General features: G+C 36.6%; 1 protein-coding gene across 2 annotated transcripts in view; it reads right to left on the minus strand.

Moving 5' to 3' along the window:
- SUGCT (succinyl-CoA:glutarate-CoA transferase) overlaps positions 1-16,795 on the minus strand; it is a 667,361-nt gene that overhangs the window by 410,097 nt on the left and 240,469 nt on the right. For both annotated transcript variants that reach the window (XM_057731039.1, XM_057731038.1), the window contains one exon: positions 10,274-10,345. In XM_057731039.1, coding sequence (XP_057587022.1) covers positions 10,274-10,345 — 72 coding nt within the window. The remainder of the gene's footprint in view (positions 1-10,273; positions 10,346-16,795) is intronic.

The raw sequence follows: 16,795 nt of genomic DNA on the forward strand, positions 1-16,795 counted from the left end.
TGTCAGATTAAAAGATATTCTTCCTATAGAGTGTCACTATTTTTCTTTACTATGACTCCCTGAAGGAATAACAAAAAGAAATGCTTTTATACACTTCCTCTTTTGCTCCTCCTCAATAAAGAGAAAATCTATCTTGTAAGTCCCAGGGGACATCTTGCAATTTTAACAAGACCATAATGAAAGTACCAAGTGGATTTGGAATGGAAAAGAAGTTTTAAAAAGAATGTGTGGAGGCAGTGTTTGGCAGTTGTGTTGGAAAGTCAGGAGGAGCATTTATGGGCTAGGGGCAGGCCATGTGGCCTACAGAAAGCTTCACTACCTCTATTAATGTATTTGCTTTAAATATAAACTCTTAATGGTTTCATTTGTTTCCCACAGTTTAAATAAAATCAATCCATTAATCATCTTACAAAGGAGAGAGAAGAGAAGAAGATTCCCTGAAGTAAAGAGAGCATCTCAAAGGTGTAATTTCTCTTTCACATGTTTCACTTATTCATTTCCTTTAGGAATAATAAAGACAGCATTACTCTCCCAGATTTTAAAAAGCGACAGCACGTATAGTACCTTTTCTAAAAACCTCCCTGTCACCACACCTGATCCCAGAATTGGCCTCAAAGCTTATCCAGGAATTGAAACCCATCCTCCCCACCAAGAGTGAATAAGTCATTTTAAGAAAAAAGCAAGTGCCTTCACTAGATCATATGTTACATTTATAAACACAGCCTCACCCAGAATACACTGTAAGCTACATAAAAAACTACTCAGTGTTTGCACTCAAAAGTAACTGGGATGCACTCATGTGTCCTTCTCTAAATTTGACTTATTGGACCTCTTTTCTCTTTGAAAGTTGGGTAAAGTAATTATCCTTCTGTCTTCAGCTATGCCAGCATTCAAAATGTTTCTAGAGACTGCTTCAAGTACTGTGGTCATAACCATGCCTTAGATGCTTGAAAAAGAATGCTGCCTGGGACAAAATGAAACAATGTAAGTAAAAGTGCTTGACATATTAGGCATTAAATAAATGTGAAATATTCCACGTAGGTACTGTTTTTCCCCAAAGAAATACTAAAGCAAGTGTTTGTTCAAAAATGAAGGATGGGAAAGAAGGGAGAAGGTAAGGGAGATTATCTACTTCACCTTCATTTCTTAGGGATATTTCTATTGCATACAGAATTCTGCATTGACAGTTCTTTCCTTTCGGCCCTTTAAACACATAGTGCCACTTCTTTCTGGGTTCTGTAGTTTCTGACAAGGAATCTGCAGTCAGTGGAGTCAGTGTTCCCCCAAAGGTATCAATAATATGTCATTTTTCTCTGGGTGATTTCAAATGTTTTTTCTTGGTCTTTAGTTTTCAGCAGTAATATTTTGATGTGCTTGGGCATGGACTTATTTGGATTTATCTTACTTGGGGTTTGCTGAAATTACTAAATCTGTATGTTTTTAATCTTTCAGCAAATTTGGGAAGCTTTCAGCCATTGTTTCTTTAATGGCTTCAATTTTTTCAGTCTGTTCTCTTTCTCCTCTCCTTCTGGGACTATAATGACATAAATATTAAACCTTTTTGTTATTGTCCCACAGGTCCTCGAGTATCTGTTCTTTCTTTCATTTTGGGGAGGGGCCTATCTTTTTTTTCTTTGTGATGTTCAGACAATAATTTCTATGTATCCATCTTTAAGGTCCTTCACTCTTTCCTCTGTCATCTCCATGTGCTACTGAGCTCATTTAGTGAAGCCTCCCTGTATCTGGTTGTTGTATTTTTCAGGCCTAAAATGTCCATTTGGTTCTTCTTCAAATCTTCTATTTCTTTGCTGGACATTTCTACTTTTTATTTCAACAGTGTCTGCGATGCTTGTTGGCAGTATTTTTATAATGGCCGTTTTAAAGTTTTCATGAGTTAATTCCCACATCTGTGTCATCTTGGCTTGGCATTTATTGACTGTCGTTTCTCATGCAGGTTCTGGTTCTTCATAAGCTGAGTAATTTGGGATTGTATCCTGGACACTCTGAATATTATGGTACGAGCTTCTGGGTCTTGTTTAAATCCTACAGAAGATGTCTGTTGTTATTGTTTTTAGCAAGCAGTTCACCTGGTTGTTCACCTTCTGTGTGTCTTGGTTCTAGTGTTAGCTCAGTTCTCAAAGCCTCTGCGGTGCTTTTTAACTTGGTCCCACCTGTGCCCTACTTAATGGTTGCACTGCAACCTGGGAAGTTGTCTATTTGTTAACACAGTTCTCAGCATCTTTGGTGTTCTGCTTAGGACAGATCAATGCATGTGCAGCTCAGGGGTGAGTGGAGGAATTCACAAACAACTTCAAGAATCCCTTTCTGAAGCTCTTTCCTCTCTGCAACCTCTTTCCAGTTCCCTGGGGCTCCCCTCCTAGTTACTCTACTCCCCAGCATACTTCCAGGGCAGAGGCCAATCAGTGGGAGGACAGAGAAAAATGCATCAAGAATTCAGCCCTCTCTTTCGGGACCACGGCTCAGCAATGAAAAGAATGGTCCCCATCCGCAGAGTTTGGGCTCTTGCTCATCTGCTGCTGCCACTACAGGACTGCTTGGAGGCTGGGGTGTGAGCAAATGAGGGTGAAAAGGGCGGATGTCCTCGCTTTCTCCGATATTAGAGCTCACGTTCATGCTCCTTGCACCAGGAATGAAGGGCATCTCCTGAAGCTCAGCTCTGTTCCCTGGTGTCTACTTCCAGGTTTCAGGCTGTGTTCACGTATAGGATTAATCAGAGGGAAAAACTGGTCAACGGTACTGCCACTTCAGAGGTATTTCAAATTCTGGTGTTCTTTCCCAATTTTCCTACTGCTGCTCACTTCTCAGAATCCTCATACAGATGTTGCATGCATTCTGTGCAGCTTTTATCACTGTGTTCAGGATGAGACAGGGAGAAATGTGCTGGCTCCATTTTACCCGGAACCAGAATCTCCACATCTGATTGCTAGAAAGGCCATTTATTAAGTTCATACTGTGAGTCAGGGATTGTAGGAAGTGTTTTACTTATCTAATCTAACTCTTTAAAAAAACAAAAAGTTATATGTTACTATAGTTATGTATCATACCTTCATTTTATCATGAGGACACACATGCTTTGCAAAGATTAAGTACCTTGCCAGAGATCACCTTACTGGTTTTAAGACTCACAGAATGCCCTAGAATTAAAATGTCCTCAGACCACCTGCTCTAAAATCAACACTAGTGCTTATTAAAATTGAAGTTTCCTGTGCCCCACCTCACATACTAAGTCAAAATCTTTCGGACGGGGGCTCCAGAAGATTTCCTATGCATGCTAAAGTTGAGAACCAATGTATGTGGCGTCCAATAAAAGAAACTTTCAGTCTATATGACTTTTAAAAGGATGTCAGTGTATTTCAAATAGGAATACCCATTAGTGTTGGCATCAATCAGCTTAAAATAGCTTACATATGCTCATGGTCCCTGCTCTTCTGTATCATGTTAAGGGACGTAAAATAGGATTTGTTATAAGCCAAGGTTCCTTTATATGCAGGAAGATTTTCTGAACCCCAAGCCTTGAGCCCAAAGCTCTTACTCCCATACTAATCCCTGACAATAAGAGTATCCTAATAGGACCCCTCCCAAAGAAGTATTAGTCAACCAGTATATCAAATTCTTTTTTGGAAGAGATTGGGCATAAGTAAATTCTACTTATTCATTGCAAACAATACTGCCACATTTCTCCCCAGGAGCTAGAGCTGCCCTGTCTTTTATGACGGACCTTACTTGGCAAAAGAATAATTTTGATAGACTCTTTGTCATAACCTGGGGTCCTCCTCTTCCACAAGGCCAGACTGAATTATAATACCCTCAATAATGGACAGAGCTGAATAAAAAATACTTAGAGAAAATTCGCTCACTATCTATGGGAAAGGGGAGAACCTTGCATCAAATAAAGAAACAGATGATTTTTTTTTTCCCCTTAGGAGAAAAGGTTTTTAGGACAAGTTTACATGGAAGGATATAATTACGAAGGTGAAGAAGTCGATCAGATTGCAACGTTTGCTGAAGATGCCTAGCAAATGATGTAGATAACATTAAAACCCTGCACACATGAAACTTTTCTTCTGAGGATCTCAAAGAGTTTTATAGACGTTGCCTTAATGGCTCATAACAGGGATTATCATTCCGAACGCACATATGGGAAAAACAAGGTCAAGTACGCCATTCTCCAAGGCCCTCTGCTAGTCTCCTTTTTAAAAAATGTGTCATAACACACCATAACAATAAGTCATATTTTAGTACTAAAACTTATGGCAAATATTCTGCTTTGAAATAAAAATCTTTTTCAAAAAAAAACATTCTTATGGATATTTATGAGGAGGTTCAAAAGTTTCACATTGATCAGCAGTAATGAATCAAAAATAAAAAGAATTCAGTACAGCTATTTTCAACAGTGAAGAATATGTCAACCAGTAATTTCTACCCCCTCCCCACCCCAATTCTGGAGAGAGAAAACTCCAAAACATATGGCCCAGGAAGAAAATCTGTCCTCGTTTATAGCAATGAACTAGCTTTTACATCTCTGCAGCTAGAGTACGCAAATGACTTCACAGGCAACAGCTTCCGTATGTTTTATATTTTTAACATTGACCGTTCATAATAAAGGTTCTTTGATCCCAGATCAAATGTTTGAATCAATTTTCTCTATACTTACTCAGAGTCACCATTATAAAAAGCTCCCCTCTTTCCCACCTCAGATGTTCCAGCCCTTCCTGCAATTGGAACTATCTCCATTTGTCACCTTCTCTGCAGTACTTCCCACCCCTTTGCTGTGGTTTTTAGCTGTGCTCATTAACCTCGCATATGAAAGAGGTACAGTAATAAATAATTTTTGTATATAATAAGTTAGCTGCAATAAAAAAGGTTCCTCTAAGGAATTCACAGGCATCTTTAATAAAACCGAAAGCTCAAGGTACAAGGAAAAAAAACCTTTCCCAACTAGACAAAAATCCTCAACAGGTAAGGCCTTTCCCTACATGTAAGAAAAATAAAAACTTACATATATATTTTTTTGACTAGATTATTTGCCTGAGATTAGAACTCTACAAAGTGAACTGAAAATAAAAGCCTTAAATAAAAACAAAAGACCAGAGTCTAGATAAATAATAAAAACATCAATTAAAAAAAATGTCTAAGCAATGCTAAAAATTGAGAATATTTTCAATATAAACTTACTTTAAATAATTCCAAGGCCTTTATTTAAGGCCTTGTTTAGGAAGAACATTTTTAACATAACAATTGCTAAAAACTTAAAACATGAATTTGGCAGAAAGGTACTCATTAAACAAAGGCTAATTTGAAAAAAAAAAATAATTTCCTAGTGGTAAATAAATAAATTTGGTAGTAGATTAACTATACTTGGGCCTAATTAGATCTTGTGGGGTGTAAAAAAGAAGAAGAAAAAAGAAAGAAGAAAAAAATCCTGGTGTTAAAAATCTCTTTTTCCTTCCATATCTTGGCTATTGTAAATAATGCTGCAATGAGCATAGAAGTGCATATACCTTTTCAAGTTAGTGTTTTCATTTTCTTCAGATATATACCTATAAGTGGAATTGCTGGATTGTATGGTAGTTCTGTTTTTAACTTTTTGAGGAATCTCTAAACTGTTTTCCTTAGGGGCTACACCAATTTACAATCCCACCCACAGTGCACAAGGGTTCCTTTTTACCCACATCCTCACCAACATTTGTTGTTTCTTGTCTTTTTGATAATAGCCATTCTGGACAGGTGTGAGGTAAGATCTCATTGTGGTTTTAATTTGCATTTCCCTCCTGATGATTCGAGTCATTGAGGACATTTATTTATTTACTTACTTACTTACTTACTTACTTACTTACTTACTTACTTACTACTACTGGTTTATTATAAAAGACACAACTCAGGAACAGCCAAATGGAAGAGATGCACAGAGCAAGGTATGCGATGGGGAGGTGCAGAGCTTCTATGCTCCACCACCCTCCCAGCACCTTGATATCTTCATCAGAAGCTCTCTGAATCTTCTAGTTCAAGGGTTTTCATACAGCTCAACCTCCAGACCTCTCTCCCCTTGCTGGAAGTTGGTGGGTGGGGCTGGGAGTTCCAATCCTTTAATCACTTGGTCTTTCTGGTGACCAACCCATCCTGGGACTATCTAGGGGACCCACCCTAAGTCACCTCGGTAGCATAAACTCAGGTGTGACTGAAAGGAGCTTGTTATGAATAACAAAAAGCACTTCCATCACTCAGGAACTTTGAAGGGTTTTAGGAACTCTGTGTAAGGAATTGGGGACAAAGGCTAAATATATTTTTGTATTTTACCACTTCATAGAAATAGAAAAAAGAAAGGCCCACTTCTAGCTTACTACCCAAATATAGTCTGTATTAGCATTATGGAATACTTAGACTTTTTTGTGAATTTTGAGTACTATATTTTATTAGCATTGCAAACATTTTATGCTAATATTTATTTTTATTGAAAAATCCTATCGCTATTGCTTTACAAATGTCACTCAGATCTCACCTTAATGTTATTTCTTGGAAGAGACTTTCCCCTGACAACCCAGTCACTATTTGAACACAGTAGCCTATTTTAATTCTCTGCATGGCACTTACCATGGATCGTTTTGGAGTTTTATTTGTTGATTTATTTATTGTCTCTCTCCCATTGAGTATCTTTTCGTGTACCTGTTAGCCATCTATATATCTTCTTTGGAAAACTGTCTATTCAGAACTTCTGCCCATTTTTTAATTGAATTCTGTGGGGTTTTGCCATTGAGTTGTATGAATTCTTTACCTATTTTGGATATTAACCTCTTATCAGATATATGATTTACAAATAATTTCTGTCATTCAGTAGGTTGCCTTTTCATTTTGTCAATAATTTCCTTTGCTGTGCAGAATCTTTTTACTTTGATGTAGTCCCACTTGTTTATTTTTGCTATTGTTGCCTTTGCTTTTGGTGTCAGATCCAATAAATCATCACCAAGACTGATGTCAAGAAGCTTACCACCTATGTTTTTGTCTAAGGGTTTTATATGGTTTCAGGTCTTATATTGAAATCTTTATTCTATTTTGAGTTAATTTTGTGTATGATGTAAGACAGTGTTCCAGTTTAATTCATAAATTTCCAACATTATTTATAGAAGAGACTGCCCTTTCCCCATTACATATTCTTGGCTCCTTTGTCATAAATTAATTGACCATATATAAGCAGATTTATTTTCGGCTCTCTATTCAGTCCCATAGATCTATGTGTCTGGTTTTATGCTAACACCCTACTATTTTGAGTACTGTAGCTTTGTAATATAGTTTGAAATCCAGGAGCATGATGCCCTCTCCCTGTTCTTCTTTGTCCTTCTTTCTCAAGATTACTTTGGCTATTTAGGGTCTTTTGTGATTCCATACAAATTTTATAATTGTTCTATTTCTGTAAAAAATGCCACTGGAATTTTGATAGGGATTGCATGGAATCTATAGATGGCTTTTGATAGTACTGATATTTTAACAGTATTAATTCTTCCAATCCATGAGGAAAGAATATCTTTTCATAGTATCTTTTCATTTATCTGTGTCTTATTTCTTTCATTGATGTCTTACAATTTTCAGTGTATGGGTCTCTCACTTCCATGGCTAAATTTATTCCTAGGTATTTTACTCTTTTTGGTGCAATTGTAAGTGAGGTTGTTTTCTTAATTTCTATTTCTGATAGTTTGTTATTATGTACAGAAACACAACAGATTTTTGTATATCGATTTTTGTATCCTGCAACTTTACTGAATTCATTTATTGTTCCAATAGTTTTTTGGTGGAATATTTAGGATTTTCTACATATAAAATCAGGTAATCTGCAAGTAGAGACAATTTTACTTCTTCCTTTCCAATTCTGATACCTTTTCTTTCTTCTTCTTGAGTGATTGCTCTAGCTAGGACTTCCAGTACTGTGTTAAATGAGTTGGGTGAAAGTGGGCATCCTTGTCTTGTTCCTGATCTTAGAGGAAAAGCTTTCAACTTTGCACCACTGGACATGATGTTAGCTGTAGGCCTGTCATATATGGCCATTATTATGTTGAGATATTCCATACCTAATTTAAGAGTTTTTTATTAGGAATGTTTAATTTTGTCAAATACTTTTTCTATGCCTATTGAGATGATCATATAATTCTTTTCTTTCATTCTAATAATGTGATATATCACATTGATTGATTTGTATGTGTTGAACCATCCTTGCCTCCCAGAAATAAACCCCACTTGATAATGGTGTATGATCCTTTTGATATATTGTTGAATTGTTTGCTAATATTTTGTTGAGAATTTTTACCTCTGTGTTCATTAGGAACATTGGCCTGTAGTTTTCTTTTCTTGTGGTGTCCTTGTTGGGTTTGGTATCACAGTAATGCTGGCCTCATAAAATGAGTTTGGAAGTGTTCCCTCCTCTCCTATTTTTTGGAAGAGTTTGAAAAGGACTGGCACTAATTCTTCTTTGAATGTTTGGTAGAATTTACCAATATGGTCCCATACTTTTGTTTGTTGGGAGGTTTTTGATCACTAATTCAACCTCCTTACTAGTAATCAGTCTTTTCAGGTTTTCTATTTCTTCATAATTCAGTCTTGGAAGGTTATACATTTCTAGGAATTTATTCATTTCTTCTAGGTTGTCCAATTTGTTGACATAATTGTCCATAATAGTCCCTTGCAATCCTTTGTATTTCTGTGGTATCAATTATGACATCTCCTATTTCATTTCTGATATATATTTTTTTGAACCTAGCTAAACGTTTCTCAATTCTGTTTATCTTTCAAAGAACCAGCCCTTGGCTTAATTGATCTTTTCTATTGTCTTCTTAGTCTCTATTTCATTTATTTCTGCTCTGATCTTTGTTATTTCCTTCCTTCTACTAACTTTGGGCTTTGTTTGTTCTTCTTTCTCTAGTTCCTTGAGGTGTAAATATAAGTTGTTTATTTGAGATTTTTCTTGTTTCTTGAGGTAGCCATCTATTGCTATGAACTTCCCTCTTAGAACCGCTTTTGCTGCATCCCATAAGTTTTGGTATGTTGTACTTCCATTTTCATTTGTCTCAAGGTATTTTTTTATTTCTTTTGATTTCATTGATCCAGTCATTTTTATGGTAACATGTTGTTTAATCTCCACATATTTGTGACTTCCCAGTTTTGTTCTTGTAATTGCTTTCTAGTTTCATACCATTATGGTCAGAAAAGATGTCTGATATGATTTCAGTATTCTTAAATTTATTAAGACTTGTTTTATGGCCTAACATATGATTTATCCGGGAGTATGTTCCATGGGCACTTCAGAAAGAATGTGTATTCTGTTGCTTTTCGATGGACTGTTTTTTACGTATCTGTTTAGTTCATCTGATCTAATTTAAGACCCATCTTTCCTTATTAATTATCTATCTGGATGATCTATCCATTCATGTAAGCAGGGTAGTAAAGTCCCCTACTATTATTATATTGATGTCTATTTCTTCCTTTAGGTCTGTTAATATTTGCTTTCTATATTCATGTGTTCCTATGTTGGATGCATAAATATTTACAAATGTTATATACTCTTGCTGGACTGACCCCTTTATCAGTATGCAATGCCCTTCCTTTTCTCTTATCACAGTCTTTGTTTTAAAGTCTATTTTGTTGGATATAAGTATTACTATCAGAGCTTTGTTTTGGTTTCCATATGCATGAAATATTTTTTACATCCCTTCACTTCAGTCAGTGTGTGTCCTTACACTTGAAGCGAGTCTCATGTAGGCAGCATATATATGGGCCTTGTGTTTTTATCTATTCATCTACTCCATATCTTTGGAATGGTGAATTTAGTCTATTTACATTTAAAGTAATTATTGATAAGTATGCACTTATTGCCATCTTGTTAATTGTATTCTGGTTGTTTTCTAGTTCCTCTGCTCCTTTCTTTTTCTTAGAAAAAAAAAAATCCTGGTGTTAAAAATCCCTTTAAAATGACATCTTTTCCCTTTTTGTTTGGACTGGTAGGTCAATTTTTAGCATAATTTAAATTACTATGATTCTTCATTTAAAAATATAGCCAGATACCTCAATTTTACAAAATGAGAGTGCTAAGTTAGACCCTATCCTTAGCATCTATTAAGCATAAAAAGAGCATACTTTTAGGTGCTAACACAGGGAGTCTTGAATATAGACTTAGCAACATTGCTCTAGGCAAAACTGAATTTTCCTGGCTTTGTGCAAAATGAGTTGTTGCATATATTATCCACCCATCCCAAATATTACAGATTACCTTGCACACAGTAGCAAACTGTTGGTTATTTCCTGCTCCAACTACAAGATGTCCATCCTTGGTTTTAAAAGCCTAAAATAAATAAATGTATACATAAATATATAATTTTATATATTGAGATATCACAAAAATTGGCTTTAATTTTTCAAACTTTAATATAGAAACCTTGTTCTAAAGTAACGTTATTAGTTAAATCAATATCAACTAATTAGTATATTTTTCTCTTATATTTGCATAGTTGTCATTTGAGGTTTTCAAAGCTCTTCCTGTCTCTTCCACTAACTGTTATATCATTGAAGGCAGAGGGGAAAATGTGTGACTTAGAAAAATAAAGAAAATACTGGATTTTTATTATAATTCATAACATCAAATTCTATACTCATTGTAGTATGGATTAATGCTGGATTTTCCCAAAGCTTTGTGTTTTGTTTGTTTCCAGTTTTTCTTGTAGGGCAAAGAGAACGATGGTACATTGTTTTCTACAAAGCATACGAAGAATAGATGGAAAAAAAGAAGGAAATAAGGGAGGGAGGAGAGAAGGAGAAAAGAAAGGAGAGTAGGATGAAAGGAAGATGAGTAATAAAGCTATATTTTGTCTTTGAAAATCTCAGATATAAACTTTTGGGTAATTTTTACTTTCTAGTAAATGAAAAATGACACATCTGGATCTCTGGACCTCATGGGGCTTTATGTACCTGAAAATGTCTGTTCCTTTTAGGAGACATTCATTTGGGAAGCCAGAGACATATAAGTAATTGATGCCTCTACTTCCCATAGTCCCAGCCCCTCTGGAGTACTTTTCAGCACTCCTTCTCCACATCTGATCACAGTGATGTCAGGGGAACCAAGCTTTACCCTCAGAAAGATTCATTCCCACTTTCTGTAAGTAAATGAGTTAGTTTCCTCTCTTTCTATGTAAAAATTGCTCTGTATCTTCACCTACTTTTTCTTCACTTACTCCTGCCTCTGAGAAAGATAACTTCTATCTCCCTTGGCAGGGCTTACTCCCAAGCTAATGACCTTAGTTTTACCTTCACTCACATCCCTCAGAACCCTGCTCAATCATCTTTTATGTCTTCATTTCCACTGGATCCATTTCTTCTGCCTACATATAGCTCATGCTTACACTAAAAATATTAGAAGTAAAATAAAATATGCATCAATCTTGACACCCTTCTGAAGCTATTTTGAAATTTTCCTCCTTCCCTCCATCTCTGAATAATATAAAAATGCCACTTCTTCATCAAACACCATACTTCAATGCCCTCTGTCATCAGGACTCTTATTCTATCACTACATGGAAACAATTCTTTCTTGACATCTCTGTATTATTTGATACTGTCAACCATCCCCTCCTTTAGGAAACTATCTTATCTCTAGGTTCTGCTGGGTTCATCTCCAACCTCTCTGACATGTTTTCCACATGCCCCTTTTACAGGATTATCTTCTCCTAAGCGTCAGCATTACTTAAGCATCTGTACTTGGTCCTTTACTTCACTTGCTTCTTATGGTAGCCACTAGCCACATGTGAGTATTAAATTTAAGTAAACTAAAATTAAATCAGAAAAGACTACAAATTGTGATTCCGTTTATAGGAAATGTCCAAATAGGCAAATCCATGAAGACAGAAAGATTAAGTGGCTGCCTAGGGCTGAGGAAGTTGGGGAAATTTGGAAAGTGATTGCACTAGTACCGACTTTCTTACTGGGGCAATGAAGATGTTCTAAAGTTCATTGTGGTAATGGCTGCACAGCTCTGTGAATGCACTAAAAACCACTGCATTGTACAGTTTCAATAGATTAATTGTATGGTATGTGAATTATATCTCAATAAAGCTGTTATTAAGAAAAATTAAATTAACAGTTCAGTTTCACCAACATACTATCTACATGTCAACCATTCAACAGCCACATGTGGCTAGTGGCTGCCATGTGAGACAGTCCAGATAGAGAACATTTCTGTCATCACAGAAAGTTCTGTTGTATGGTGCAGGTAGACTGGAGTTTTTCGACTGTAATTTTTTTCTTTTATTCTTCCTATATACTACGTGGTATCTGAAGAATGTGAGGCAATTAATAAATGGTTGTAAAATGTTCATAAATCACTCAAATGATTGCTTCCGTATAATAGAGTTGTGGCTAAAATGGATCTCAAGCAAAACACTATAATCAGGTTTTATTCTTATTTACATTTTTGCTTAATTTGGAAATTAATGCTACCAAGATATTACATAAACTATTTTAAATGTTTATATTCCCTTATCCACCAGGCAAAAGCAAAATTAGTGTTATACCTAACGCATTAGCATTTCTTAAACTACAGAAGGGAGATCTGCAACAGAGCCAGGAGGGAGGGACAAGGATTTTGAGCAGAGATGTCTCAACAAACCATCGATAATTATGAAGTTAGACAGGTTGTTTGTTTGCTTGCTTTTTTATGGGGGAAAGGTGAGTTGGGGAGTGGATAAGTTATGTGAAGTAACAATGTTTGTTACCAAGTATACGGTGAAGAAAGGTTTTCAAAATTTTGGATCCCTCACATGTTCAACGAGTTTACATTTTGAGGGGGTATTCATTTACTTTTAATTAATAAAGAAATGCCTGTTTCTTCCTTAAGCCTCAACCATATCATGAAATATATCTTTGCCAATATAATTTTTTTTAATTTTAAGCAGAGATAATTAGTGAATGATCTTTGGAAAGTAAATACTGAATAGCAGCTCAGCCACCAGGATATAATTAGACTAATGCTCACCAAGTAGATTTGTTAGGATGAAGGTAAGATTATGAGTTCTTTACATGATTATTTGTTCCCTATTATTGCTACAGTGTTTATTTAATAAGTATATTTTAAAAAAGAATTTTTAAAGTCCTATATTTTGCTATAAACTGAATGTTTATATCCTTCTCAAATTCATATGTTGAAATCCTAACCCCCGAATGTGATGGTATTAGGAGCAAGAACACAGCGATCTCTCTGAACCAGGAAGCAGGCCCTCACAAGACATCAAATCTGCCAGGACCTTGATCTTGGACTTCCTAGCCTTGAGAACTATAAGAAATAAATGTCTGCTGTTTTAGCCACTCAGTCTGTGGTATTCTATTATAGCATCCCAAATGGACTAAGAAATTGGCACTGAGAAATGGGGTGCTGTAACAAATACCTAAAAATGGGGAAGCAGCTTTAGAACTGGGTAATGCATAAAGGTTGGAAGAGTTTTGAGGTATGTGCTAGAAAAAACCTGTATTGCCGTGACTGGACTCTTAGGGGCAATTCTGTTGAAAGCTCAGAAAGAAAACAGAGTCACAGAGAAAGCCTCAATCTTCTCTGAGAATACCTAGGTAGTCCTGAACAGAATGTTGGTAGAATGTTGGGTGTAAAAGTCATTTTGATGAGATCACAGATAGAAATAAAGAACATGATGTTGGAAACTGGAGGAATGGTGATCTTTGTTATAAAGTGGCAAAGAACTTAACTAAACTGGGTTCATGTTTTAGTGTTTTGTGGAAAGTAGAACTTGCAAGTGATGACACCAGATATTTAACTTAAGCTATTTCTAAGTAAAATGTTGAAGGTGCGATTTGGCTTCTCCTGACTGTACAATATAAATAAACATAAATATAGTGCAAGTTAAAGACAAGCAAAAAGGAAGTAGTAATTAAAGATATGGAAAATTCTCAGCCCATCAATATTGTCAAAAATGAGAAAGTATGGTCAGAAGAAAACACTAAGGGTATGGCCAAGTGACCGTTTAAGAAGGAGATGTCCTTCAGTAGGTGAATGGGTAAATGCACTGTTATACATCCAGAAAATGGGGTATTTTTCAGTACTAAAAAGAAATGAGCTATCAAGCCATGAGAAGACCTGGAGGAACTTTAAATGCATATTACTAAGAAGCTAATCTGAAAAGGCTACATACTGTATGATTCTCAACTATATGACAATCTGGAAAAGGCAAAACTATGGACACAGCAAAAAGATATTAGTAGTTGCCAGAGGTTGAGGGGAGCGAGAGATGAATAGGCAGAGTATAGAGAATTTTCAGGGCAGCGCAAATACTCTGTATGATACTGTAGTGGTGGATAAATGTCATTCGTCTAAATCCATAGAATGGACAACAGCCCAATGTAAACCATGAATTTTTTTAAATAAATGTATTTATTTATTGATTGATTGCATTGGGTCTTTGTTGCTGCACATGGGCTTTCTCTAGTTGCAGTGAGTGGGGGCTACTCTTCCTTGCGGTGCTCAGGCTTCTCATTGCGGTGGCTTCTCTTGTTGCAGAGCATGGGCTCTAGGCACTCGGGCTTCAGTAGTTGTGGCACATGGGCTTAGTAGTTGTGGCTCGCGGGCTCTAGAGCACAGGTTCAGTAGTTATGGCACATAGCTTAGTTGCTCTGTGGCATGTGGGAATCTTCCTGGCCCAGGGATCGAACCCGTGTCCCCTGCATTGGCAGATGGATTCTTAACTTCTGCGCCACTAGGGAAGTCCCTAAGCCCTTGGATCTTGATTGCTGGGCCTTTATCCACCTGCAAACTCTCTCTCTTCATTCCCTTGGTCACCTCACTCTCCATACCAGGCAAGATAAATGACCACATGCTATGCACACACACACACACCTCTAGCAGGTTTTCCATCACAGGGAGAACTCAAATCAAAAGCATCAGACTGGACAGCAAACATTCATGGCTGGGATGCTTCTCTTGTAAAGAATTTAAGCATCAGGAGGAAAGAAACAATTGCTTCTGCATGAAATGATGAAAACTACAGAAAGGGTCTGTAGTTTTGAAAGGGTAGGCTAACACCAAGCCTTTCCTCATAGGAGACCAGATTTTATTATTTCTGAGAAAATAAACACCTCTCACTGTGAACTGCGCTTATTCAAGGGTGACAAGTTGCACTGGTAGGGAGACCACACAGAAATTACACGCTTTTCTTCACAATCTAGTGATGATCAAGCTCTTCTCCCGGGGAGAAAGGTGTTTTTCAGACTGAGAAGATACTGATGGGTCAAGGGATTAGATGTCCCAAGGAAACTGCACAACTTATGAGCAAACTGGGAGACACAAGAGGGCACAGTTTAAAGTTTAGTTCCTGTAGTTAGAGCAGTTTCAGATGTAAAATGTGACCACACCTGAGAGACTGAAGGGTAGAGATATAACATACAGGGGTAGAGAATATTGATCAGATGTGAAAGCTGAGAAATAAGAGGGTCAGTCTGGAATTCCCATTGCTCTTGGAAGTTTCTATTAATCCCCAGATACTCTGCTTTCTGAGCTTCCAGCCATGCTAACCTGCTCTGATGATGTCTTCTTTATTGATCTGACTAAAGATAAAACTATGGAAGGAGCTCTAGAAGTTCTGCATCAACTCAACATATTATCAGATGATCACATGGGGAAAGGAAAACAGGAACTTCCTGTGTCACCTTCTCAAACTACCATATGGATGCATCAGTATTTTCTCTGATCTAAAAAAGGTACATAAAGTTGGTAGTGTGTCTGCTTCAAAAACAAGAGCAAAAATTTCAAACTCTCCCAGAGCTACTTAATTTTTAACAAGATTTTCTTCCACAAAAGGTAACCATTGCTAAATGACTTCATCATCCACTGGAAAGAGACATTCCATGAAGTTTAACTCATGGCCATGAGAACGTTTTCTGGAATGTCAAGCAGTTACTGACTTTGGGTCTGTGCTAGTACATCATGACAAATATAGAGCACTATTTCCTACCACTAACAGTTCAGTTTACCTTATGGCTGAGCCAGATGGCAATGAGGAACGAACTGCTTACAGCTCAAGAACAGTGTCATCTATGGGATGGAACTGTGCAATAAGTGGTAAAGGAGCCCAGAAGCCCTTAATTTCACCTAATACCTATTTGTCTACAAACTTTTTCATGGGAAATAAGCCATTTTGAATACCCATTTCTAAATACAAGCCCCTATCCTGAATTCTAGAATAGCTTTGTAAGCTATGTTATGTACTGATTTCCTGCCACCCCAGATCCAGGTCAGGATTTTCCAATTCCAAAGGAAGTCTGAATGTTCCTTGAGGTCCTTCAAATCAATTAAATCCTAATTCAAATCAAATATATTTAGGATTTTCAATCACTCAGTTTCTGATACCTTCAGGAATGGAGGCAAGGGCAAGAAAGGAAATGGAAACCGTCCTGTTTTATATCTTTTCACAAATTGTCAGTGACATTCTTGTCTTATAAAAGAAGTCCTGCTGTCATTCAAGAAGGCAGACATCATGTATCATGGACACAATGTACAATGGCACATGGAGTTATTTTTCCTGGAAAGTATGGGTTAAAAACTGATTTTGATGATTCCAAGTTGATTGTGTTATAAAGAATCTTATGCCAGATTGCTTGGAAGGGCCAGCCAAAAGTACCCCTAATTAAGTACTTATTCATTCTACCATGGTCAAAATTTAGTCTATTTACAAGACAGCCCTCCCATTTTCAGAGGCCATTTAGTTTTCTGAAAGATCTCTTCCTTGATCTCCCTAATGCT

The sequence above is a fragment of the Hippopotamus amphibius genome, chromosome 4 (assembly GCF_030028045.1).
Source record: "Hippopotamus amphibius kiboko isolate mHipAmp2 chromosome 4, mHipAmp2.hap2, whole genome shotgun sequence".
NCBI lineage: Eukaryota > Metazoa > Chordata > Mammalia > Artiodactyla > Hippopotamidae > Hippopotamus > Hippopotamus amphibius.